This window comes from Plectropomus leopardus, chromosome 19 (genome assembly GCF_008729295.1).
Source record: "Plectropomus leopardus isolate mb chromosome 19, YSFRI_Pleo_2.0, whole genome shotgun sequence".
Classification (NCBI taxonomy): Eukaryota; Metazoa; Chordata; class Actinopteri; order Perciformes; family Serranidae; genus Plectropomus; species Plectropomus leopardus.
The window spans coordinates 10,848,173-10,874,147 of record NC_056481.1 but is presented as its reverse complement, the minus strand read 5'-3'; the positions used below and the strand labels follow the sequence as shown (position 1 = coordinate 10,874,147).

General features: G+C 38.1%; 1 protein-coding gene across 1 annotated transcript in view; it reads left to right on the top strand.

Annotated features, from left to right (window-relative positions):
* polr3a (polymerase (RNA) III (DNA directed) polypeptide A) overlaps positions 1–24,270 on the top strand; it is a 32,063-nt gene extending 7,793 nt beyond the window's left edge. The window contains exons 8-31 of the mRNA XM_042508326.1: positions 264–400; positions 482–585; positions 676–817; positions 2,943–3,083; positions 3,200–3,269; positions 3,465–3,592; positions 3,670–3,808; positions 5,445–5,609; positions 5,837–6,009; positions 7,428–7,539; positions 8,594–8,712; positions 9,003–9,140; positions 13,131–13,301; positions 14,870–14,983; positions 16,482–16,568; positions 16,878–16,960; positions 17,296–17,466; positions 18,754–18,847; positions 18,997–19,089; positions 19,811–19,975; positions 20,116–20,280; positions 22,121–22,252; positions 22,337–22,469; positions 23,557–24,270. Coding sequence (XP_042364260.1) covers positions 264–400; positions 482–585; positions 676–817; positions 2,943–3,083; positions 3,200–3,269; positions 3,465–3,592; positions 3,670–3,808; positions 5,445–5,609; positions 5,837–6,009; positions 7,428–7,539; positions 8,594–8,712; positions 9,003–9,140; positions 13,131–13,301; positions 14,870–14,983; positions 16,482–16,568; positions 16,878–16,960; positions 17,296–17,466; positions 18,754–18,847; positions 18,997–19,089; positions 19,811–19,975; positions 20,116–20,280; positions 22,121–22,252; positions 22,337–22,469; positions 23,557–23,705 — 3,125 coding nt within the window. The 3' untranslated portion in view covers positions 23,706–24,270. The remainder of the gene's footprint in view (positions 1–263; positions 401–481; positions 586–675; positions 818–2,942; positions 3,084–3,199; positions 3,270–3,464; positions 3,593–3,669; positions 3,809–5,444; positions 5,610–5,836; positions 6,010–7,427; positions 7,540–8,593; positions 8,713–9,002; positions 9,141–13,130; positions 13,302–14,869; positions 14,984–16,481; positions 16,569–16,877; positions 16,961–17,295; positions 17,467–18,753; positions 18,848–18,996; positions 19,090–19,810; positions 19,976–20,115; positions 20,281–22,120; positions 22,253–22,336; positions 22,470–23,556) is intronic.
* Positions 24,271–25,975: the final 1,705 nt, after the last annotated feature.

Here is a 25,975-nt window from a genome sequence, read left to right as displayed (position 1 = left end):
TATTGATTTCAATTGTACTCAGTCATGAACTGCACAAGAAGGAGAATAAAAAAGTTATTTCAGTGTTATTATTTTAAATGTATGTAGCTTGTGTGAGTTGTGACCTCAATCAATAAAACCACCTATGACACATTTTAGAGTAGTTTGGCATTTCACAGGTTTTCATTTTGTACTCTGCTTGTTCAAATCAGTAAAGAAAACAAAGCACATTTTGGATTGCAGACTGACTGATTTATTTACTGTATAAAAAAAAAAAAAATCAGGTCGTTTCAGAGGAAACCTCTCAGGGAAAAGAGTGGACTTCTCTGGCAGAACTGTCATTTCTCCCGACCCAAACCTCAGGATCGATGAGGTGGCCGTCCCTGTGCATGTGGCCAAAATCCTGACGTATCCAGAGAGGGTAAGCCTTGCTGCACGGCTACAGCAGTTACACCAAACAAACCACTACTGTGCCAGAACTAAATTTGACGATATGTTATAGGTGAACAAAGCAAATCTGGAGCTGATGAGGAAACTCGTCCGCAACGGTCCTGATGTTCATCCAGGAGCAAACTTCATCCAAAATCGTCACAATCAGATGAAAAGGTTAGGCTGGCTGCTGCTTCTAGGGTAAATTAAAACAAGTGCTCAGCAGGTGTGATTGACCAATGAAAGTGTTTCATTTTATTCTGTCAGGTTTTTAAAATATGGAAACCGTGAGAAAATAGCTCAGGAGCTGAGGTTTGGTGATGTGGTGGAAAGGCACCTGATAGATGGAGACATCGTCCTCTTCAACCGACAGCCCTCCCTGCACAAACTCAGCATCATGGCCCACATCGTAAGTTTAGTTTTTGACTTAATTCCTGAAAAGACCAGTGTGTAGGTTTTAGTGTCGAGCAACTGAATACCCCTCTTTTTAAGTGGGGAAGAACCTACGGTGGCCTTTAGGTAACAAAAATGCAAAAAGCCTTCCCTAGAGGCAGTGTTTTGTTTGTCCTCTCTGAGCTTCTGGAGAAATATTGCAGTGCAACATGTGACTATGTAGATATGAAGGGCTCATTTGAAGCCAGGCATTTCCAAAGTCCAAAAGGGCCAATAGCGGCCTGCAGACTGATTGTAAAACGGTCCATGGCTTGTCTGTCAAAATATCTTTTCTGGCCCGTCACACAGTAGGTTACTGGTTAATCAAGCAAATTCACATGGCATTTTTTAGTTCACTACACAGTGGCAAGACTTTTATACTATTTGTAGACATGCATCAGGTAAGAGCTATGCTGGCAGAAGTGATGTGTTTTCAAAAACAGATGGTAAACAAGCAAACGAGCGGTTACCTATTAGCAAACATTTCCTGCTAGATAATAGACAAAAAGTTGACGTTGACGCCCACTTTGTGAAAAGCATCTGGCCTGCAGGCTTTTTCACATTATCTAATCTGGCCCCCATTTAAAAAAAGTTTGGACATCCTTGTTTTAAGCTAACAAAAACAATAGCTTTTGGTGATTTTATACTAATGAAACCATAAGTATCAATTTTATGGTCCATTTCTGCAGATAGATTCCCCTAAATCCCACACACTGCTCCTTTAAAGGGAAACTTTGTTGATTTTAAACCAGCACTGTTTCATCGCAGCGTGGGCAGATGAATGTTGTTTGGTTTCTCCCTGCTCCTCCAGTGCCTGCAGCTCCCTCAGACTCACCCTGAGTCTGGGTCTGCAGCTTCCTTTACCAAAGAGTAGCGTGACAGAAAAGAGTGCTCGCTCTGTAGCAAACCTTGGGACCAGTACACAATGCACACCAGCTGGCAAATAAACAAAAATGACTACTTGACTTCAAGCACCTTCAGTCACCTGAGTGGTCTCTGACTGATATTCAAAACTCCAACTTTCAGGGGGCAGCTTTAAAAGTTTCCCTTACCCTTAATACAAAGTCTGACATTTTTGTGATTTCCTCTAAACAGACACTCAAACTTTCACCACAGAGGCACACACACAGTGATCCAACAATCACCATACCTACTTTGGTCTACTTAAACCCTTAATTTACTAAGTTCAATGTGAAAATAGGTTGTTTTTCCCTGCTGTCTGTTTTCACTGTGCCTGGCCAGCTCTAGTCCTATTTTTGATGGTACCGAAAATCATACCATCTGGATTTCTTAATATCCTGGTATACTTAAATACCGCCCTAGCATCCTGTATGAGTTTTAAATCTTGTTAAGTGACACTGATCAGACACAGGCGTTCCATAGATATTTGTAACAGATGGGAATGAAATAGATGATTAAAGTTATAATCTGTGCATAGAACAGCTTTCATCTGTCGCAGTAAACGCAACTAAATGAGTCAGTTTTCCAAAGTTTGAATAAACTGCTGTGAACAAATCAGTTACCAAGTTTAACATTGTTTTAATTCAGTACTTATTCTTATCAGAAACAAAAACTTAAACTGGTGTATGGCCAACAAGATTTTTTATTATTTCCCTTCAAAAAACAGTACGAGAACAGGAAAACAAAAATAAATTACTGCAAAAGTGAAGAATCATAAATATAAACTACATTTACAATTAAAAAGGATTACTTGTGTAGTGAAGTCTTTGTTTACTTACTTTATGTAAGACACTGTTTTTTTTTTACTCATAGGCCATCAGGGTTAATAGTTAAATAGGGACAGAGCTGCTGCTGCAAAAATTGTCACCCATTGATTTTTCTCTGAGCAGTATGTCATTAAAAATGTCTAAAAAGTCTGGTGCTCCTCATAAAACGTTTAGGGCTGAAGTCTTTAGACATCCAGGCCTGAAAATGTCCCTTTTTGGAACTTACCCCTCCACCGTAGAGCCAGTAGCAAAAACAAAGTACTACAAAAGTCAAGAATCATGAATATAAAATAAAAAAGGGTTACTCGTGGTTATGTCTTTGTTTAGCTGCTTGTTTATGTTTGACACTGTTTTTTACTGTTTTCAAACTCACAGGCTAGAGTCAAACCCCACAGGACGTTTCGGTTTAACGAGTGTGTGTGCACCCCGTACAATGCTGACTTTGACGGTGATGAAATGAACCTTCATCTACCTCAGACTGAAGAAGCCAAAGCCGAGGCTCTCGTCCTGATGGGGGTATTTATCATCACAACATGTGGTCCACTCATAATACACAGACCTGACAGTGTTGACCTCACCAATGAAAAGATGTCTGATCTTGTATTTGACACAAATTATGACTTTCCTTCCAGACAAAAGCCAATCTTGTCACTCCAAGAAATGGCGAGCCTCTGATTGCCGCTATACAGGACTTTCTGACAGGTCAGTGCAGAGTGTGTGTGTGTGTGTGTGTGTGTGTGTGTGTGTGTGTGTGTGTGTGTGTGTGTGTGTGTGTGTGTGTGTGTGTGTGTGTACGTGTACGTGTACGAGCATGCAGCAGTCCAGTGAGCACTGTTGTTATATGACGTGAGGCTCCTGATGCTCTGATTTACATGAGGATGTTTTTCTACCTCCTAGCGGCTTACCTATTGACACTGAAGGACACCTTTTTTGAAAGATCCAAAGCCTGTCAGATAATTGCATCAATCCTTGTGGGCAAAGATGAAAAAATTAGGATCTCTCTCCCCCGCCCGGCAATCATGAAGGTACTGCACTCTACTGGACTTGTTACATAACTCTGTGTATGTGGCCTGGCACTTAAACTTTGTTGTGTGTCCATCAGCCCATGGCTCTGTGGACGGGCAAACAGATCTTCAGCCTCATTCTGAAGCCAAGTAAAGACTGTCCTGTCAAGGCGAACCTGCGGACCAAGGGCAAACAGTACTGTGGCAAGGGAGAGGATCTCTGTCACAACGACTCATGTGAGTTTCTGCATTAATAATGTCCATTAAACACACTATGGCCCTAAAATAATATCATAATATTTACAGTTTTTTTGTAATGATAATGGCATTGTTGATAATATGACAAAATACTCAAAATTACTAATAAAAATATTTTATTAATAATTTTGATAATTAAAAAAAAACATACAATTGCAACAAAATGCGTGTTAGAGTTTTTTTAATGTCAGCATATAGGACAGTTTGCCTTAATCAGAGTGAGATCCATATTTTGTGTAAAAAAATAATTAAAAATAGTGCAACAAAATAAAGTCAACCACAAATTATACATCTAAACAGTTGCCAATACAAAAATGTACCCTTGAATTTATAAATAAAAAGACACTACATAATAGGGCTGTCCTGAATACCATTTTTTGGAGGACTTCGAAATGTTGGTTGGACTAGAAAGGGAGAAGAGAAGGTGGAAGGTGGACTATTGCACGCAGTGTTTCTACGGGTTATTAATAACTGGGAACTCCGCAGGTCGAGCCACATTATGAGATGTAAAGCTACAGTTGCCAGCAAAAACAAAACAACAAAACAAAGCATTTGAATACTGATTTAGATGTTGCTTACTGTGGCATGGATTGAAGCTTTGATGCATTCGGTTCAGACCTAAAGCACAGGCTAACTTGCTTTTCTTTTGTAAAAGTCCAAAAGATCGAGCTTATTTGCCGTCTTAGACCTATGCACTCAGTATTTCTCTTCAACTCTTCTGGCTTTAATTTGAGCCACTGAGGGCTAAATCAGACCTCCTGGCACACACTCACTTCTACACATACCCATGCAGCAAGTCTCTAAAAGGGTCTTAAAAGCCCGGGGCTCTTAATGAAGCATTTGAGGCTGAAATTGTGGACCCTCAGGCCTGACAATGCCACTGACTCCACCTTACTGACGTCATTCCCCTTTTAGGAACTAAGTACTCCAGCGCAGAGCCAGTAGCAATTCTGTTTTCAGCCATTGTTGTTGTTGCTATGCATAACTGCTTTGCATAAGAATTACATCAATTTGCCAAGAGGCCAGAATGTTGCTATTATCAAAATGTGACATTGTTAATTTTTTTCTCAAAAATTCCACACCAAATTGAAATTTGGTTGTGGTTTTTGGTTTTATTTGGCTTAGTTATGAAGTGTGTTTTTAGCTTAATTCAGTCAGGTCATGTGTTTGATCGATCGATTGATTAATTGATTGACCAAGAAACTGGAAGTGTAAAGAGACCTGACTACAGAAGTAAAAACAAAAAAAACATAACAGTAACCTAGTTATGTCTCTTGAATATGTGAAATTGTCAGTACTCAATTCTGCAGTATTGATTGATCAATCTCTGCAACAGTGAGTCGACACACACACCACAGCTTTTTTTTCATCAACCTACTTTTTAATTAATTTAACAATTACATTCAATGAAATTATCATTTAAAACAGTTTTTTTGCCAGAACAAATTCTCAAAATTCACTCCATGATTAATTCACTCAAGCTGAATGTCTTTTAGCCTTCATCGACCCTCTTGAAAATGTGAGCACCACACCGTGTTTTGTCCACCCTGGTTGTGTTTCTATTCTGGGACCTAATGACGTCAATTCTTATCACTTTCCCTTTACACATTTCCAGTCGTGGTGATCCACAACAGTGAGCTGATGTGTGGAAGCATGGACAAAGGCACCTTGGGGTCCGGCTCCAAGAACAACATCTTCTACATCCTGCTGAGAGACTGGGGGCAGCTGGAGGCTGCTAATGCAATGTCCCGCCTGGCAAGACTCGCTCCGGTGTATCTCTGTAGGTGGTCCCTTCGGGTGATATCTTAAAATCTTCTGAATTTTGGACATGTCTGTCAATCTTAGGAGAAATAAACCTAGAAAATTACTATAGAATTATTAATATACTAGGTATTTTTACGTAATTTGTCAACGATCTGTAGACCTGTTAATCTATATTATAATAATATTAATTATTATATTAATTGCAACTCCATGTGATCTTTTTTTTTTAACCCCAACCTTCAGCCAACCGCGGCTTTTCTATTGGCATTGGTGATGTGACACCCGGTCAGGGTCTGCTGAAGGCCAAACAGGACCTGCTGGATGACGGTTACAAGAAATGTGATGAGTATATCGAAGCACTAGACACGGGCAAGTTGCAGCAGCAGCCTGGTTGCACAGCAGAGGAGACCCTGGAGGTGGGCTTGTAGACACACACACACACACACACACACACACACACACACACACACACACAGACACATATATATGGTGATGATGACATACCACATCACATATAGGATTTTTTCATTTAATACCTTTATTTTATCTTGTACAGTCTTCTCACCACATTCACCACACCACACCGCATTCACTCACTATTCACACCGGGGCCTCATCCATGGTGTGACAGGTCTCCTGTGTTGGACAAACTGATAATGATCTTGATAGGAAATAAGATGTGAATTTCAGATCCCGAGCTTCCTAATTTGCTTTCAGAAGAGACTGAGCAGAGCTGAGATGTGTAAAGATCAGTCTGGCTGATAGAAGAAATAGAACTGAGACAGGTCTTTATTTAGAGTTCAACAGAAAGCACTAAGATGTACCTTCGTAAAAGGATTGTTCAGATTTTTTGAAGCAGGGTTGCATGAAGTACTTATGCATCAGTGGTATATTAGGGCTGCCCTTTTAAAGTCAGCTATTCAAATTATCACTTGGTGACCCCTCACTAGACTGAGATTGCTTCCGATGAGAAGTCGTGTTTTTTTTTTGCTGTTGTTTTCTTAATGTGAGTCAGTGTGCTGTGCAGTGTACTGTGGGGATGATTTAATATTGGCACGCAGAGAGAGACTGCTCTTGTGCTTAGAAACGGTGAATTTACAGTTCACAGCAAGTTAATATGATACAGTCTCTGGCTTTTGTTTGATATCTTGTATGAAAAATGTTGTATGTTTGTGATCCGTCATTAGCCCCATTAGCTTGTTTACTGTATTGCATAAATGCTTCTGTCACACTGAACATCCAGCTGAGCTCCGTTCAAACTATCAAATTTTATATGAAAAACATTATGAATTGTGGCAAAAACAAGCTTCCATGTCGGGCTCCTGCGTGCTCCTCCAAACTGGGAGCATGCCATCTGACACCTACATATGTAAAGTACTGTCTGGAGATAAGTACCCAGTACAACCTCACTTCAAAAACTCCAAACCATCCCTTTATGTTTTAAATTTTTGGAAGTTCTTGCCTGCAACTTGTTGAAATATGGTCTCTAAAATGTTGAAAATAAGCCTATATGTAACCTAGATTTCTGCTAATCTTTTAAAACTGCTTCATTAGATAGACCCATGTCTTTTCAACAGCAGATTGCCTTAATGGTGCTTAACTGGGCAGTATCATCATAACCTGTTCTAAAAATAAACTCTGTGTTTGATAAAACAGAACAAAAATCCACAAACCTCTGATTCATTTTCATGAATGGTGGCCAATGGCATTAAGGCTTTTCAAGAAGACATTACAGAAAGATTTCCACACCACTCAGTCTGAGTGACTTGAAAAATTAATAAAAGCTGTCTAAAAATACTCCATACATATTTTTTTTGTGCATCTTTCTCCATAGGCTCTAATCTTGAGAGAGCTGTCCGTCATCAGAGACCGAGCCGGCAGCGCCTGCCTCAGGGAGCTCGACAAGAGCAACAGCCCTCTCATCATGGCTCTTTGCGGCTCCAAAGGTAAGCATGCTTGGAAACTTGACTATTAATAAAATGTTAGTTCGGCTCCATTAATTTTTTATCAGATTTTTTTTTTTAATGCAGAGGTCTGGGTGGCTTTGGTTGCTGTGTATCGATTATACTTGATGTATCGTGGCTTTTTCCATGTGACGATAAAACGTCACGACGTATGAAATGACTAATTTTGGTGTTCTGGTTCTGTCACTTCTATCAAAGAAGTAACATTTAAAGACCTTATCAGAAAAGAGAACGTACAAGACAGGACCAGACAGAAAACAAAAGTCAGGTCAAACAAGGACAGCCTGATATCGTTTGGCTGTCAAATTAAGAAAGGACAACTTTCGAAAAAAAAAAAGAAAAAGTATTCACCATTTAGGGGAGATCAGTATTAGTATGGCTGAGCAAGCAGCAAAATTATAATAAATTATATAATTTACTGAGATGATTAAAGACAAAAATATGTCAATCAACTATATCAGCACCAAAACAGTCCGGATTCATCTTATTTGATATTAAGAGGGTAAAAACAAAAATCAAGTGGAAATCTGACAGTTTGCAAAGTCATCATTGTGTAGTTTACTTATTTACAGTTAATTTACTTGACTAGAGGGAGTCAACAGCTCATTTAAAGGAAAGGTTTACCCCAAATCAAATCTACATATTTTCATTTTACCCGTAGTGCTATTCATCAGTCTGGATTGTTTTGATTTGAGTTGCCGAACCTTCGGGATATCAGCTGTAGAGACGTCTGCCTTCTCTCCAATGTAATGGAACTGGATGGCAATCATCTTGTGGATCTCAAAGCGCCAAAAAATACATTCGAAAAATTCAACAGCAATGCACCTTTTCACAAATCATGACCCGGCTACTTAAGATAATCCACAGATCTTGTTTTGAGCAGTTTTATCTAAAACAACAAAATTGACTTCGGTCTTCTGCTTAAACAGATGCTAAATTGTGAATCTCTGAAAATGTTCTGTTTCTTATATTTCCATTATCATTCATTTGTTGTTTGTGCACCGTGTTTCACCTTTTCATCAATCTCCTCCTACAGGATCTTTCATCAATATCTCTCAGATGATTGCTTGCGTGGGCCAGCAAGCTATAAGTGGCTCTCGAGTACCCAATGGTTTTGAGAATCGCTCCCTGCCTCACTTTGAAAAGCACTCAAAAGTAAGATCAAATTATTTATTTTAAATATTTTCCAACTTTTTCCTCAAAGTTATAATGTGATACACAATCTCAGTACTGGCTAAATCAAAAAGCATCAATGAATTCAATTCCTGTTTCGTCTCTGATCATATCTCTGTTCCTCAAAGGATCATATATATATAAGAATAACTCACAGAGCCAATATGATGATAACATAGCAACCAGAATACATCAATACCAACTGTAGTCACGTTTCACATCTTTCACTATATTCAGGCCTGCCTAATGGCTTAACACTGATTTTTCTACAGCTGCCTGCTGCCAAAGGCTTTGTGGCCGACAGCTTTTATTCCGGCCTGACGCCCACAGAGTTCTTCTTCCACACCATGGCTGGCCGTGAGGGTCTGGTGGACACTGCGGTGAAAACTGCAGAGACTGGATATATGCAGGTAATGCCTGAGGGTTTTTTCTTGGCCATGTTTCATGAATAAAAGTGTTTTCCAATCTGTATTATCCTTGAAGGTCTTAATAATTTGTCCAGCAGGCTGTGGTTTGCATTTATGCGGGTTTGTCAAGTAGTAGTAACTATTCTTTAGCATGAACTGATAACACCGTGTGTTTGTATGGAGCTGATGGGGTATTGCTCAACTATTCCAACTTTTCCTGCATCACTTCTACTAATTGCTGATAATTCTTTGTTTAAAAAAAAACAAAACAAAAAACCTGCCCTGCCTAACTCTGTTTTTAGAACAAAAAATATCTAAAAACACCAAATACAGGGGAATTTTAGTGGGGGGAAAGTGGGACTGATTACCAAGGACCCCATTGGGAGAGGTGCCCTCGAAAAGCCTACAATGTAAAGTTTGGTTTTGTTTGCTATTTTTTCTTGAAGTACTAAATTGGTTGAATACATGGTTTGAAAGAGTGAACTTTGTATTAATTCATTCATATTTGGCTTATTTGCTCATGTCAATGCATAATTTCTAAAACAATAACAAAAACCCATTGTACAATTTTTCTCATAACACTCATACACATTCCACGAACAAACAAAAGCATGAAGAAGAAAATCTTATTTTACCTGCCTTTTTCACAAAAATACAGGAGCACATGTCCAACCTTTCTATATGTACCATTCATTTTCACAAATCATATTAAATCTAGCAACAACAACAGAAACAATCAATTACAGTCCTCTAAACATCACTGTTGCTCAAAAAGTTCATAATGTCCCATTATTTTTTCTTTATACCTCCTTTTAAATTGAATAATATTTTAGCTGCACTTTAAGTCATTATCCAGAGAATTCCAGAGTTTGACTCCAAATACTGAAACACACATCTGCTTTAATGTAGTGCAGGCACACTGACTTTTGAAATAAAACTTTCTTCTATGATCCTCATCGTTGGATTTGATAACAAACCTCTGTAGATTTTTAGGTAATAATCTGTTTCTGGCTTTAAACATGACAAATAATGTTTTTGAATCAACTGCATCTTTAAATTTCAAAGTCTGTTAGTATGTTCTCTGACATTAACCTTGTTAATAAGTCTCATTTCTCTTTTCTTTAACACATACAAAGGTTTAGTTTCAGTCATTCATGTGTTGCCCCACACTTTGATTCAATAACTGAAATATGAAAGAATAAGCGAACGGTCCAAAATACTAGGAGAAGCAGAATCCAAACTGTCCTTTGCTTTGTTGAAAACATCAATACATTTGCACATTTTTCTCTTTATATGTGTTACATGAGGTTTCCAAGTCAACTTGTCATCTATTATGACTCCCAGAAATTTAGCTTTAGACACTCGTTCAATATGAATACCACTTAAAAACATGTTGAATTGTCCCTTTTTCTATTTATAAATATCATAAATAAGTTTTTAAGCTTAACCGCTTCGCATACTATAGTATCTACAATTGTCTTCAAATTATTTCCACAACAAAAACTATCTGCGAACAAAAGAAACTGTAGTATGTCGGAAATTTCACAGATCTCATTAATATACAAACTAAACAGTTTTGGGCCCAAAACAGACACTTGTGGTACCCCACACTTGAATTTCATTAAATCTGAACTATTACCAGCAAACTGCAGAAATTGTCTTTTTTTTTCCCAAATAACTACTTAACCAGTTATGGTTATTCCCCGTAATTCCATAATCTAGCAATCTGGATAGTAGCAAACAGTAGTCTATGGTGTCAAAGGCATTTTTTAAATCAATAAATACTCCCACTTATTTTCTATGGCTGTAGTGATCTTTTCTATTAAGTATATTATTGCTAAAGATGAAGATCTACATGTTCTAAACCCATACTGATTCTCACTTATCAATTTATCAAATAACAAAAAGCAGAGTTGAATGACAGTTAACTGACTTTGTAAAATAATTTTTTTTTTAAATTTAAAATCAAAAGGTGTTCCAGAGAGACATGAATCGAGAGAGGAAGGGCAGGGGACTCTGGTGCTTTTGCTTATTTTCCTTTTCAGTTATGATGTTTTTTTTTCTATAAATTATTTCATCTATAATATAATCAAAGTAATGAAAAATAGTGGAAAGTTACCATCACAAGTTATTAGAGCCTTAGGTATCATCTTTAGAAGTCCTAGAAGCCTTTATCTATATTTAGGAGCACCACCTCAAGCAGCTATAATTGATTTTTTCAAAATAACAATGTAATAAAGTGTAAAAATATTTCACAAAGTGATGAACCTACAGGGAATTATCACCTAAATTTGCAGCCTGAAAAATTAAACAAGGTTTAATTTATACTGTGATGTAATTAAACACACTTTTCAAATAGTGAAAGCTGCATCATATATTTTTTTCACCATATCTTACTAACTAGTAGGTTGAAAAACACCTGGCTCCACGGGCTTCATGTGCTATATTCTATAGGACGTATGCAAATGAGAGTAGATGAAGAAAACGGCTTGTAAAGTGCCGCATGCAAGCTTTGTACTTCAGTGTAAAAATGGCTAAGGCTTTGTTTAAGTGCAATCCATATGATAATAATTGCATTGTTATAAAAATAGCATAGTGTGTGCTTTGCGAATGTGTATTCGAGCAAGCGCAAGAGAGTCAGAGAAGGGGGATGATCTCAGAGCAGAGTTGTTGGCAATCAGAGCAGAGAGAAAATGAGCAGTCAGGTTGTCAAGTGGTAGTAAACCTGCAATGTAGGTGTAATTTTATCCATGAGTAAAAAATGCCGCACTCGTCAAACAAAGTCAAGTTCCCGTCTTTCTCACCAACCGCTGGGTAAACTGAAAAGAGTTTGGCTGCATTCACTCCAAAGCAGGCATTGTGGTGATTTGCTGCAGGGTTGTTTGTCAGTGTGGGATTGTTCTGTAGTGGTATAGTATACGTGAGCTGTCAATACATATTTTGTTTCTTGCTATAAATTTACGGTAGAAGTTGTGTGATTGGCCACCGCAGTGTGATATCAGGTTGCGTTTCTCCAGAAGTTGAATCTGTTTCAACTTTTCACCTCAGGTCACTGGGTTTTTTATCTCACCCCTCCAGCGGCCCCGCTGCCACACACTTAATGCACTATCCACATTCAGATGAATAGTAGTTTGTAGTTTGTTCTCACTGTAACACCTAATTTGGTGTGAATACAGCATTAGCCCTAAAGTGAATATCAGTAACTCGACCTCGTTTTGGAAGCTGAAACAGGAACAGTTACACACACAGCTGTCAGTCATGGCGGAAAATCCCAATTTCATAGAATTAAATAACTCTTTAAAACCAAACTTAACAGACAGAAAAATGTATTTGTTGTGCACATTGAGTTTTTAAATTGGCCACGTCCCATTCACTGATACAGAGTGGGTGAGCTTTATGGCCTGTACTGCAGTCAGACACCAGGGGGAGATCAAGATGTTAAAACTTGACTTTGGGGGGAGCTGTCAAATCGTCCATCTTTACATACAGTCCACAATAATACCACAGATAAGGAACTTGCATACTGAATTGTAATTGCGATTTACTAATTTACATAATTTACTATCTCTCATAATTTTTCATCTTACAAATGTTACTAATGTTTTTGTCTTTTAAAAATAATCCTGAATGCTGTTAAAATACGCAAGCGGCCGCTAAAATTGTTTCACTCACTCAGCCAAAAAAAGGTGATACCAGCCACGGTGGCAGGTGGACAAAAAAAGTTGATTTCCAGCTCTGCAATCAACAGTCTTAAACTGAAAGACATTTAAAGTCAGACACTAAAAACACAGTAAGGCAGCAAATGCTCACATATGCAAGCTGGACCTGTTCGGCATTTGCAAGATAAATTACTTTTTTTTATTCATCAGTTACTTGATGTGTATCTCCACATAAGAAAATTAGAGTCATACAAATCTAAGTCTCATAAACTCCATAAACTCTGTTGCAAATGTCACTTTAACTTTTTGTTTGTCCCTGCCTGTGTTTGGACAGAGGCGTCTTGTGAAGTCCCTGGAGGATTTGTGCTCACAGTATGATTTAACGGTACGCAGCTCCACCGGCGACATCATCCAGTTTATTTATGGCGGCGATGGTCTGGACCCAGCTGCCATGGAGGGAAAAGATGAACCACTGGAGTTTAAGAGAGTCCTGGACAACATCCGGGTGAGTGGACAGTTTGTGGACCTGCTTGACTTGCCTTCTTCTTTTTGCCTGCTGTTTTTTTGTTTTGTTTTGTTTTCTTTTCTTTCTCACCCTCAGACACATCCATACAGTCCCTGCCTCCCTGCACACACCCATGCATACACCAACACACACAAACCAAAAATAAAGCTAATTTTTCTCACATAACCTTCACAAAACCCCTCTTGTAAACGCAGTCACATTCCCCTTTCATAATCGTTTTTCATTTTTGTTTTATTTAGTCTCCTTTATCTTTTCTTCAGCTTTCATGGACAGTAAATGTGAACTATAAACTAATGTTTACATTGCGTTCCAGTACCCATACTACCATACTAAAAAGAGAACAGCAGTGTGAATATTATCCCACTGCAAGAGATCGACTGCCAGCATGAGAGGCAGCTTATTAGCACACTGTGGCTTAAATTACAGGAAATTCATTGCTTTACTGCTAAACCTTTAAGCATTTCAGATTTCAGGCAATTAAATAAAATTGCAGGAGGTCTGAAATCAATTTTCACTGTGGGAAAGTTATTTGATCAGTAGTTTAGAATTGATTTTCTGTTCAACAAGAGATCCACCTGCTGTTCACACATTCTGTTGGGCATCACCGGCATCATTAGCTTTGTTGTTGCCTCCGGAGTGATTTGAGGATTTTAACCTCTTTTAACACCCAAATTAAGTGTGAAGTCATTAAATATAAAAGATAAGAACATACTAAGTTATGAATATATTCTGGGGATTTTTTAGCATCAGTAATGTTTGTGAACATGGCAGTAAATGAACAGCCTTTCAATTATGACCTTTGTTCCAGTTGTTCTGTATACTTCAGGTGTTGCTTGAGTTTCTGAGTTGAACACAAATGTTCATAATCATACGAGTTGAGCCTTTAATAACTTCACTCCACAGTTGGCACTGCGGTCCCCAGGTGTTTCTGTATTTTCTTGTTATTACAGTGTGATTAGCAGTCTGCCATCAGTGTAAAATGCCACTTGAGTTTACCCCTGTGTGTGGTAATTGATAGCAGAAGCATGATTGCAAAACAAGATTGATCCCAGAGATGGTAAGCTCTGCAGGATAACCATCTGCTGTGTATTTATTTGGTATTGTTAAGCCATGTTTAATCTCTATGGTGCATTTCAAAGACAATGGCTCTTCAAAGTGTTGTTACATACAAGATGGCAACTGAATAGTAAAGGACAAATCATAAAGAGCATCTGTTTTTATTATTGTCTTCTTTTGCCTGTCTTCCATCTGTCTGCCTCATCAGCTAACAGAAAGACACTTACCATCCATCTATCAAGAGGCTGAATTACAGTAAATGGTCCAAGCACATGAAGTGAAATATATATTCAGAAAGCAATAGCCAGTAAATTGATGTTGTATTAAATATAACGAGGTACATGTTTCAGTTTCAGTCGATAGGTTATTTTCTTCTTGTGTTGACGCTGAAGTACACCCAGTGAGCATTAGCTATCAGGAGCTGTTAACCCTTGAGTGAGCATGAGAAACCTTTGACAGTGAACGAGTGTTTCTTCATTGTTCTCTCCCAGGCCATCTATGCATCTCCAGATGAGCCTGCGCTCAGTCAAAACGAGCTGGTCCTCACCGCCGATGCCATCATGAAGAGAGCTGACTTCTTGTGCTGCAAAGACGGCTTCCTGGAGGTAACATCATCACAGTTTGATGCTGTCAAAGAATTCTTTTTTATATTTTTATAACATTTTTTCTTTTACTTTTATTGAGGAAATGGAGGTGGTTTTAGAGATGTTGTGCCCGTTGAGAGTATGTTAAAAAATGCAAAAAGCAATTAAGAGCTCAAATCTTCTGTCAAGGTTTAACATTTTCAGACATGGTTGTTTTTGTTAGTCAGTACTTCACGAGAAAACACTTAAACGCTCATAAATTTCCTATTGTATTTCGAAAAGTTAAGAGGTTCTTTCACTCAAAGCCTTATTTTACACCAAATCTCAATGAAGGTTTTTAAGAGGTCCCACTTCTACTACATTCACACTATTTTATAATGAATAACACCTGGCATCCACACTTCTCTGGTGTTTTGGGCCCCTCAAAATGCAGACCTTTGAAAGCACTGCTGATCCTGTTTTAGTTTGAAAACTCCAGGATTGTATTTTAGGGGCCATTTACATGGCAACAATTCTTGCATGAAATGTCAAATTTTGTTGTTGTTTGGCCTTTTGTTTACACAGCATCTGCCAACTTGTGTGCTATTTGAGTTTGTAAGTGTATTTTTTAGTCAATACGATTCATTCTTTTCCCTGTCTGGATTAATATTGCAGTAATAGTCAAGTCAATGGTGCAGAGAAAATCATTACACCTCCTGTGGTGGTGCATACACAAGAAAATATCATTTAAAGGGTATCCTGACAGCAGCAGTACGCTATAATGAGTAACAAAGCAATGGCTTTGACCGGTAATTAGCCCTCTGTTGAATCTGCGCCGCCAGAGTTTCTACATCTCAGCAGATTTTCCAGAGATTTACAAGAAAAATTAAAATCTTGAATACATTTTCTGTCACATTACAAGGAAAGAAACATTCAGCTGAATTCTGCTGGTTTTCATTCTGGATCACCACTGACAACTAGGGGAAAAAAGTCATTAGGCTTCATCAGTGGTTGTGTTGGACGTAGCTATTAAAGTAGACAGTTAAAGAAAAACACGTTAATTGTACCAAATCAAAGCCAGTTATATGCAGTTAATTAATGTGCTGGCAGTAATACATGTACACCTTTTTCCCCCCTTTGTAAAGGAGTTAACTGACACAGGCTCAGAGAAGTACCTGAAGGTATTGTGACAGAGCACGTTGAACTGTGTTTTGACTGAATCGAGAATGTTGTGTCAACGAGAGCTGGAGCAGTTTGACGATTCATTTAATAACCTCTTTGCTGCTCTTTTAAATGCATCTTTGTATCTCTGACTACTTGTTCTGAAGCTGACGGTTTTTAAAGATTCTGTTTAATGTGATTTACTGGGAGTTTGCATTCTTCACACCTTTGATGTAATATCTAACAACTGCACGACAGTGTGTCATTCATCAGACAGAGTTTGGTAACACTATTTTGTTTGTACTGAAGGATAATAATAAACCTTTTGACTTGTCCTCTGAAACTGAATTGAAGCTGAATTCTCATCCCTTAACTGTAGGAGATACAGAAATTTATCAAGAGCATTGCAGAAAGGATCAAGAAGACCAGAGACAAGTATGGCATCAACGACAACGGCACAAGCGAGGTAGGCACGACACTCACGTGGAATAATTGACTAGTGCAGTACGTTGTTTGTCGGTTTGCTTCTCATTTGCAAAGAAGCACACTGCACCTGCACAAGCTTGGAGGATGATGTATGACATGCAGCTTCCACTACAGTTATGTCTTGTTTTAGCAAGAACCTTATTTTTCTTGACTCTAAGCACAAAATTAAGTAAATAAATATGAAACATAAAAATGCCAAAATACACTGGAATGGAGCTTTAAGCTCAGCTTTATCTGAAACTAACTTGCTGCTTAACTTACTGCTTTTCTCCCTACTTTTATGTTGTAGCCAAAGGTTCTCTATCAGCTAGACCGCATAACCCCCACCCAGCTGGAGAAGTTCCTTGAAACTTGCAGAGACAAGTATATGAGGTACAAGGCTGATTGTTGTTGCTGATTACCCATTCTCTGCAAATAAATAAATAAATAAATTATATGTGTATGTGTATATATATATATATGTATATCACTTTTTATTTTAAATTACAGTAAAGCCAACAAGTATGCTTTTTTAATCAGCTATATTCTCTGGTTAAGCTTATTGCATATTCTGTTGAAGTTGTGTAGTTGTAGTAGTTTTATCTGCTCACTGAGCGCTGCTGAGATAATTGTAATCTTTGTATAATAGCTGCTAAATTTCCTCTAGTTGTCAGTTTAATAAAGGTTGAGTCAGCTTAGATTCTCTTATCATGTGTTTACTCCCGTAGAGCTCAGATGGAGCCAGGCTCAGCAGTCGGGGCCTTGTGTGCGCAGAGTATCGGAGAGCCTGGAACTCAGATGACCCTGAAAACCTTCCACTTTGCTGGCGTAGCATCCATGAACATCACTCTGGGAGTGCCTCGTATAAAAGAAATCATCAATGCATCCAAGAACATCAGGTATGATATGTTATTAGAGATGCACGGTGATATTGGCATGTCATCGGCAGTTAAAGGCTTTAATATGAAATATTGGCATCAGCCTATATGATCACCAACACTGATAAGATGCCACTTTAATTATGCACTTTAATTAGTCGAAATTGGTCATACTTGCCCTGGTTGTGGCTATTGTTAAGATTATCTTAAGGAGCTCATCATCCAAGCCTGTTAAAATAGGATGAATTATAGTTTGGTTTGGAAATGTTACACAAAAATGAATGTCTTGATTTACATGTGATTGAAGTTTAAGTGGCTTTCTTATTTTTCCCAATTTTACATCTCCCAGTGTGCCATTACAATAACAGCAGGCATAATAATATTTTAACTCCACTACAGCCCTGGCTTACAGCAGCTATGCGCAAGTTCAAATGGAGCTAATTATGAACTTTATTTTTAACTTAGATTGGCATTTAAGTGCTGGTAACATTTTAAGGGTTGCAACAGCTGAAAGAGTTTCAAGGTTTGCAAAAAGTACAATTAAATCTTAAGTGAAGCTCATTAGTACCAGTGGTTTCGCTTTGGTTTATTTCATTATAACACTTTATTTAACTTTATTATAACAGTCATTTGTACCTGCAGTTTATTGAGCTCTATTTCAACAGTGTTTTATTTTACTGCATCATATAAGAGTAGATACATTATTTAACTCTGTTACTTTAGTTTATTTAGTAGTTCAGCGTTTTACAAGTCAAGGAGATTTAAAATATCGAGATATTCTAAATTTTATTTTGATATGGCCTAAATTGCCCATTCTTAAGATCAACAATATTGCTTTTCAATGATTGGCCACATTTTAAAAAAATCAACAAAACTTTAGGATCAAACTAACAAGTTTCAGTAAATGGTTTATTGTGGACTTTGTAGCCTACTTTGAGAGAGTACTAACTGGTGCAACAGACTGCAAGAAAGACCCGATGGTCCCTGAAATCTGGTGGGGAAAAGTGCATATAACGGTATCTGCAAACCCTATTAATTACAGAGACCTTTTTTTAAGTCAACTCTGTCATCTGAGCAGAGGAGGAAAAGGAGAACAGAAGCACTTCTCATGCTTGACATTTGCTGCTTGTGTTTTTGGCTTAAGCCACTCCTAATGAAGCATGTTGATCACTTGCCTGAGACCATGGTTTAGACCCCAAATTAGTCCATTTAACAGAATGAGCTCTGCTGGGCCACAGAAATTGTCTCTTTGTGCCAAATAAATGAATACATCCCTAATTAGTTTTGAATTATCCATTCTCCACTCAGCACTCCTATAATCACTGCTCATTTGGACGTGGAAGACGACGCTGACTTTGCCAGGCTGGTGAAGGGAAGGATCGAGAAAACTCTTCTAGGAGAGGTAATCCAACCTGCAGCATTTTTATGTGTATTTTTCTCGTTCTTTTATCAGTAAAGGAGTGACATTGAACTGACTAGTAGGTGTTCCAAAACTGTCAATATGTGAGATATAAACACGTTGAAACAGTGAGCATTTACTGTCCTCTACAGATTTCTGAGTACATAGAAGAGGTTTTTCTACCAGACGACTGCTTCATCCTCGTGAAACTGTCCCTGGAGAGAATAAGGCTGCTGCGACTAGAGGTACCGCGTTTTCTTATTTTTACTGACACAGTATGAATAGTTCATGTGGGCCCCTGCTTTCACAAATGTGCACTTCGTAAAGATTCACCCCAGTATGTTACATCCTAAATCTTATTTTTTGTAGTTTTGGCCAACATTTCTATCAGTCATGATAACATGGCGTTCAGAGCTCTGATTCTCTGCCCAAACCAGATTGGGCCTTATCTGACCTGCAGAATGGAGACAAACCGAAATCTCTCAGTATGCCCCCAGGCTTGAATCAGGTCGGGTTCTTGCTAATTTAATGGTGTTTTTTTGGTGTTTTTTTTTTTTTTTTTAATGAAACTGGCAACACTCATGCTCAAGTGGGAGGATTTTATATGACTGATCAAGAGGGAAAGACAAAGACAGGGAGGGGGGTTGAAACTGAGAGCGAGGGAAATCGACGGATAACTGAGCAACATATTGGAGACTGAGACAGTGCAGATGGAGAATAGTGTCCTTGAACACCATCATTGATTTTGTAGACAAAACAAACATCAATGACACAGATGAAGCACTGAAGTCTTTCCCCCTCTACATGATATAAGGTGAAGGCTGCACTCTGTTGCTCTGACAGCAGCAGCTACATTATAGTGCCGTGTTAGTGGCTTTTGGTTTTAAAGTGCAAATTTATAGATCAGTGCTTTTTTGTTGTCTGCTAAGGACAATAATGTTTTTTTAATAATATTTTTCCTTTCAGGTAAATGCAGAAACAGTGCGTTACTCCATCTGTATGTCTAAACTACGAGTGAAGCCGGGAGACATCGCCGTGCACGGCGAGGCGGTGGTGTGTGTGTCTCCACGAGAGAACAGCAAAAGCTCCATGTACTACGTGCTGCAGTCATTAAAAGAGGAACTTCCAAAGGTGATAATCTGGTTGTGTGTAAATTGATAATTTGAGTATCGTTATCGTTGTGCGGTGCTCCTAAATATGTGCCCTGACGTAAACGTGGAGGCCTATGTTAGTTCTTTCTTTTTAACTGTTCTCTTTTCTCACTCTGACAGGTGGTGGTTCAAGGAATACCTGAAGTCGCTCGAGCTGTCATTCACATAGATGAACAGAGCAGCAAGCGCATGTACAAACTACTGGTGGAGGGAGACAACCTGAAAGCTGTCATGGCAACGCACGGAGTGAATGGAAACAGGACCACTTCAAACAACACTTATGAGGTAAAGAGAAATTTAAAACCAGTGGTTCTGTAGATCGGATTAGAGCCCTGCATGCGTCCTTATTTTGGTTCCACATCTGTCCGACATCTGTTACATGAATTCTGAGACTGAACCTGAAACTTGTGATAGTTTGTGCTCTGCAAGCTGACCTGCTCTGACAATTACACTAGTAAATGTGGTAAATATAGGTCAACACAGTTTGACAATTTGTGACAACTGCACTTACCAGTAATCATGGCACGTTTATTTATATAACACCATTCAGACACAAGGCAATTCAGAGTGCTTAACAGGGGCATAGAAATACATTAAATATTAAACATCATTAAAATTGCGCTTAAACACAGTTAGTAAGTTGAGGAAAAAAAATACAAAAAACAAGCAAACTCGAGAAAATATGTAGTTACGTACAGAAATAGATATGTCGACTTCAAGTTGTACATGCCCTCATACCTCAATACATCCTTTATGGAGGCAGAGATACAACCACGAGATGGCAAAAACCCAACTGACTAGGCCTTTTAATGTAGCCAGCATTTTAGACATCCATGAGGCCATTCTATACTGAGGTCCCCACAGATGCTTAAAGTCTGAAAAGTCTTAGAATTAATTAATTTAAAAAATAAGGCCGTAATTGGTGTTAAAATGTCGTAAAATAATCTTTCAAAGGTGCTAAGAAATGGAAAGTAGGATTTTCTCAATCTTTTTTCTAACATTGCATTAGAAAATCTCAATATGTACTTTAAAAAAGAGAAAAATTCACCCATGCTGCTTGCATTAACATCACCAAAAGGTCATGTTTTATGTTACAGTAAATATCTCCACGTGCCTTAAGTTGTAGGAACCCCACATAGCATAAATGAGTCCTAATGCAGCAGTCCTGTTGTTAACACTTTTTTGCTTCTGTTTTGGTGGCTGCAGTTGACTGTGATGTGTTGTTTTTTTACAGTAATGTTTAAATGTATCTGCATTATTTCCAGCCCCATCATACTGTGTGATTATGAGCGCAATTTCCAATTGTTCTGTGCACCGAACCAGTTTGCAGGAGTTAGCCGAGGTGTTTTTTTCCTCTCCTCAGATCTTTATGGAAAATAAATGATTTGGTAAAACAGATTCTCAGATCAGAGAGAGTACTTAACATCAGACTGAAAAGCACTGTTCTGCTGCCTATACATCGTTTTCTTCTTAAAAAGCTTTCAGAAAAGGAAACCGAAAGTTGTATCAAGAAGCAAATTTGACGAAGCCAGTTTCTCTCAAATTTAGTAATGGCATATTTAACCGCAGTAAGTAGGAGGCTAATCAGGTATTCATGCTGCGCTGATGAGCTCGCCTTGGCTGCTCTGCACGGCACTAGAAAGATTACGCACAGGCCGCCTCGATAAGTAAGCAGCTTAATTTTGAGCTTGTAAACCTCTGTTAGCACCATTAGCAGTGTTAGCATGGCTAGTTGTGCTAACATAGGTCAATTAACAATGCTCGTGGGGTTTTGGGGCTCAAAATTAATCTGCTAAATCAAGGGGAGACCAGATGGCCACCATGTTTCCATAGCAAAGCACAGTGCTACCAGCAAAAATTACTAAAATTACTAAAACTAGCGGCCGAGGCTAGCTAACCAGCATGAATACCTTATTAGCTCTGTTCTTAACTTGGTGCAAGAGAGTTCTCAAGTGAAGGGAAAAGTAACCTAAAGACCGAGGCGTCACTGGCAAAAATATTTTTTTTCTGTTAACCAATTCAAAATTAAGTGTTAACAACCCTAGGTCAGGTTTGGGCGGAAAATCAGAGCTCTAACAGGCCAACTTTATTGTTATTATTTTATTATCGCTGTGAATTTTTCCAGGTTGAGAGAACTTTGGGTATTGAGGCAGCAAGATCCACAATCATCAACGAGATTCAGTACACCATGGTGAACCACGGGATGAGCATCGACCGGCGTCACGTCATGCTTCTTGCAGATCTCATGTCCTACAAGGTATGACCTGTCGAAAACTTGATATTTCCTCAGTGCGTTTGTGCAGTATTTCACCGACGTGCATCCTGTCTTCTTTCCGTAAAGGGGGAGATACTGGGAATCACCAGGTTCGGTTTAGCCAAAATGAAGGAGAGCGTCCTCATGCTGGCTTCCTTTGAGAAAACAGCTGATCATCTGTTTGATGCTGCCTACTTTGGACAAAAGGACTCTGTCTGCGGTAAAGCAATGCCTCATCTCTGTAGTAAAACTGAACGTCACCCTTTGTCTTGATTGGGTCTGAACGTGACTTTACAAACCGTTTTTTCAACGTACTGTACTTTAACTTTTTCCACATGGTATACTGTCCTATTTTGGCTGACATACCATACTATGACTGTTCATGCTATTTTGGAAAACATATTTTACGCTTACTTTTTATGTTGTTTTGGATGACTTACCATTAAGATTTTCAGGGACAACATGCTATACTGTGTTTTTTAATGCTATTTTGGATGACTTACTTTTGCCATTTTAGGTGACATGTTATACTATGACTTTTTTGCCATTACACTGAATTTATAAAGGGATTTTAGAAGACATACTATGCTCTGACTCTTATGCGATTTTGGACGACATACTGTTACTTTATTGTGATTATGGATGATACAATAGAAGTAGAAATACCTCATCAGTTTACATGATTTTGGGCAACATACTTACTGTATGACTTTTTTGTACTCTTTTGGACGACAAACTATAAATGTTATGCGATTTTGGACAACTTACTACACTATGAATTTTTTATGTGATAGGAATATACATATACTGACATTGGTAATTTTGGATAACTTTGGGCAACATACTGTACTATGACTTTTTATGCAATTTCGGACGACATACTGAAGTATGAATTTTTCATGAGGTTTTGGATAACATACTACACTATGTACTTTTTTGCGATTTTGGATGACAGTATTGTGTGACTTAATGAATTTTTTGGAGGACATACTATAGCATGACTTTTTCATGCAGTTTTTGGACAACATACTATCGTGTGAGTTTTTTTATGCAATTTTGGGTGACATACTACAGTATGACTTTTTTGGCTTTTTTATATGACAACACACTATACTGTGACTTCTCTAATGCTATTTTGGATGACATCCTATACCGTGACTTTTTGACGTAGTTAATTATGACTTTAAATTATTTTTTCAACACGTTATACTATGCTGCCCACTTAAGACAAAAGGACTCTGCTTGGCTAAAGCAAATTTTTATCTTTGTTATCTTTTGTGTGAGCATGTGATGTTTTTCTGTTTCAGGTGTGTCTGAGTGCATCATTATGGGGATTCCAATGAATATTGGAACAGGACTGTTTAAACTTCTACACAAGGCAGACAAGGATCCCTCTCCGGTCAAAAGGCCTCTCCTCTTTGACAATACAGACTTCCATATACCTCTGATCACATAGCAGTGAGGAAAGAAGTAGTAGGGGGGATTTGAAGTTAGACTTTTTTTCCTCAGAGGCCGTCTTCAGACATCTACAGATTATCTTCAGCAAATACTGACGTGTTTGCGGAAGTGTCAAATGATTTTTTCTATGCGGATCTAAGAGGAAATGGAAACTTGGGACTTTGTTGGGATGTATGGCGCTGATGCCACAGATAATGACGTATTTCTTTTGTTACACATCAAGTTTGTTAGCATGTAAGAGGTTGTGGAAGTGCTTATTTTTTCAGTTCAAATTGGTTAAAGTATTAGGTAAGATGCTTTCATATTCTTTTTGGCTTTTTACTTGTTTGTAAAACTGTATTTTTCTGATATTACGATCTCATGTGTTAAGTTCCCTCAAAAAAATAGCACTGTACTACTGGGCAGCAAACTTACGAAAAAATCACCTGTTACTCATAAAGTAGACTAAAGAAAAGATTTTTTCTTACAAGATTTAAAGACTCATTGAGGTGAGACGTTGCCATCCTCTGTAAAGCATATTTCTATAATAATGTATAGAATAAAATAATGAATATGATGAGTGACCCCGGTGATCATGGTCAATCTTTGACATATTATAGTGACTTTAAAGTTTTTTTCAACAATCATTTTGGATTTGGAACCTCAATTTTTCGTGCAATTTTCAATAGCATTATATATGACGCCATGATATACCATGTTGAAGAAATGACCAGAAAGCAAGGCTATAGTAAGGCAAAAATGTCAAAAATGACACATCCCAAAAACAGTTTAAAACACCTCAAAACAGCATAAAATAGCGTGCTAAAACACGCCATAGCATAGAATGTTGCGAAAAAGGCCGAAAACGCCATGATGTAGCATGTCGAAAAAATGATCGAAAAGGCAAGGCTATAGTAAGGCAAAAATGTCAAAAATGACACATCCCAAAAACAGTTTAAAACACCTCAAAACAGCATAAAATAGCGCGCTAAAACACGCCATAGCATAGCATGGTTCGAGAAAGGGATAAAAAGCCATGATTTAGCATGTTGAAAAAATGACCAGAAAGCAAGGCTATAGTAAGGCAAAAATGTCAAAAATGACACATCCCAAAAACAGTTTAAAACACCTCAAAACAGCATAAAATAGCGTGCTAAAACACGCCATAGCATAGAATGTTGCGAAAAAGGCAGAAAACGCCATAATTAAGCATGTTGAAAAAAATGACCAGAAAGCAAGGCTATAGTAAGGCAAAAATGTCAAAAATCACACATCCCAAAAACAGTTTAAAACACCTCAAAACAGCATAAAATAGCGTGCTAAAACACGCCATAGCATAGAATGTTGCGAAAAAGGCCGAAAACGCCATGAGGTAGCATGTCGAAAAAATGATCGAAAAGGCAAGGCTATAGTAAGGCAAAAATGTCAAAAATGACACATCCCAAAAACAGTTTAAAACACCTCAAAACAGCATAAAATAGCGTGCTAAAACACGCCATAGCATAGAATGTTGCGAAAAAGGCCGAAAACGCCATGATGTAGCATGTCGAAAAAATGATCGAAAAGGCAAGGCTATAGTAAGGCAAAAATGTCAAAAATGACACATCCCAAAAACAGTTTAAAACACCTCAAAACAGCATAAAATAGCGTGCTAAAACACGCCATAGCATAGAATGTTGCGAAAAAGGCCGAAAACGCCATGATGTAGCATGTCGAAAAAATGATCGAAAAGGCAAGGCTATAGTAAGGCAAAAATGTCAAAAATGACACATCCCAAAAACAGTTTAAAACACCTCAAAACAGCATAAAATAGCGTGCTAAAACACGCCATAGCATAGAATGTTGCGAAAAAGGCCGAAAACGCCATGATGTAGCATGTCGAAAAAATGATCGAAAAGGCAAGGCTATAGTAAGGCAAAAATGTCAAAAATGACACATCCCAAAAACAGTTTAAAACACCTCAAAACAGCATAAAATAGCGTGCTAAAACACGCCATAGCATAGAATGTTGCGAAAAAGGCCGAAAACGCCATGATGTAGCATGTCGAAAAAATGATCGAAAAGGCAAGGCTATAGTAAGGCAAAAATGTCAAAAATGACACATCCCAAAAACAGTTTAAAACACCTCAAAACAGCATAAAATAGCGTGCTAAAACACGCCATAGCATAGAATGTTGCGAAAAAGGCCGAAAACGCCATGATGTAGCATGTCGAAAAAATGATCGAAAAGGCAAGGCTATAGTAAGGCAAAAATGTCAAAAATGACACATCCCAAAAACAGTTTAAAAC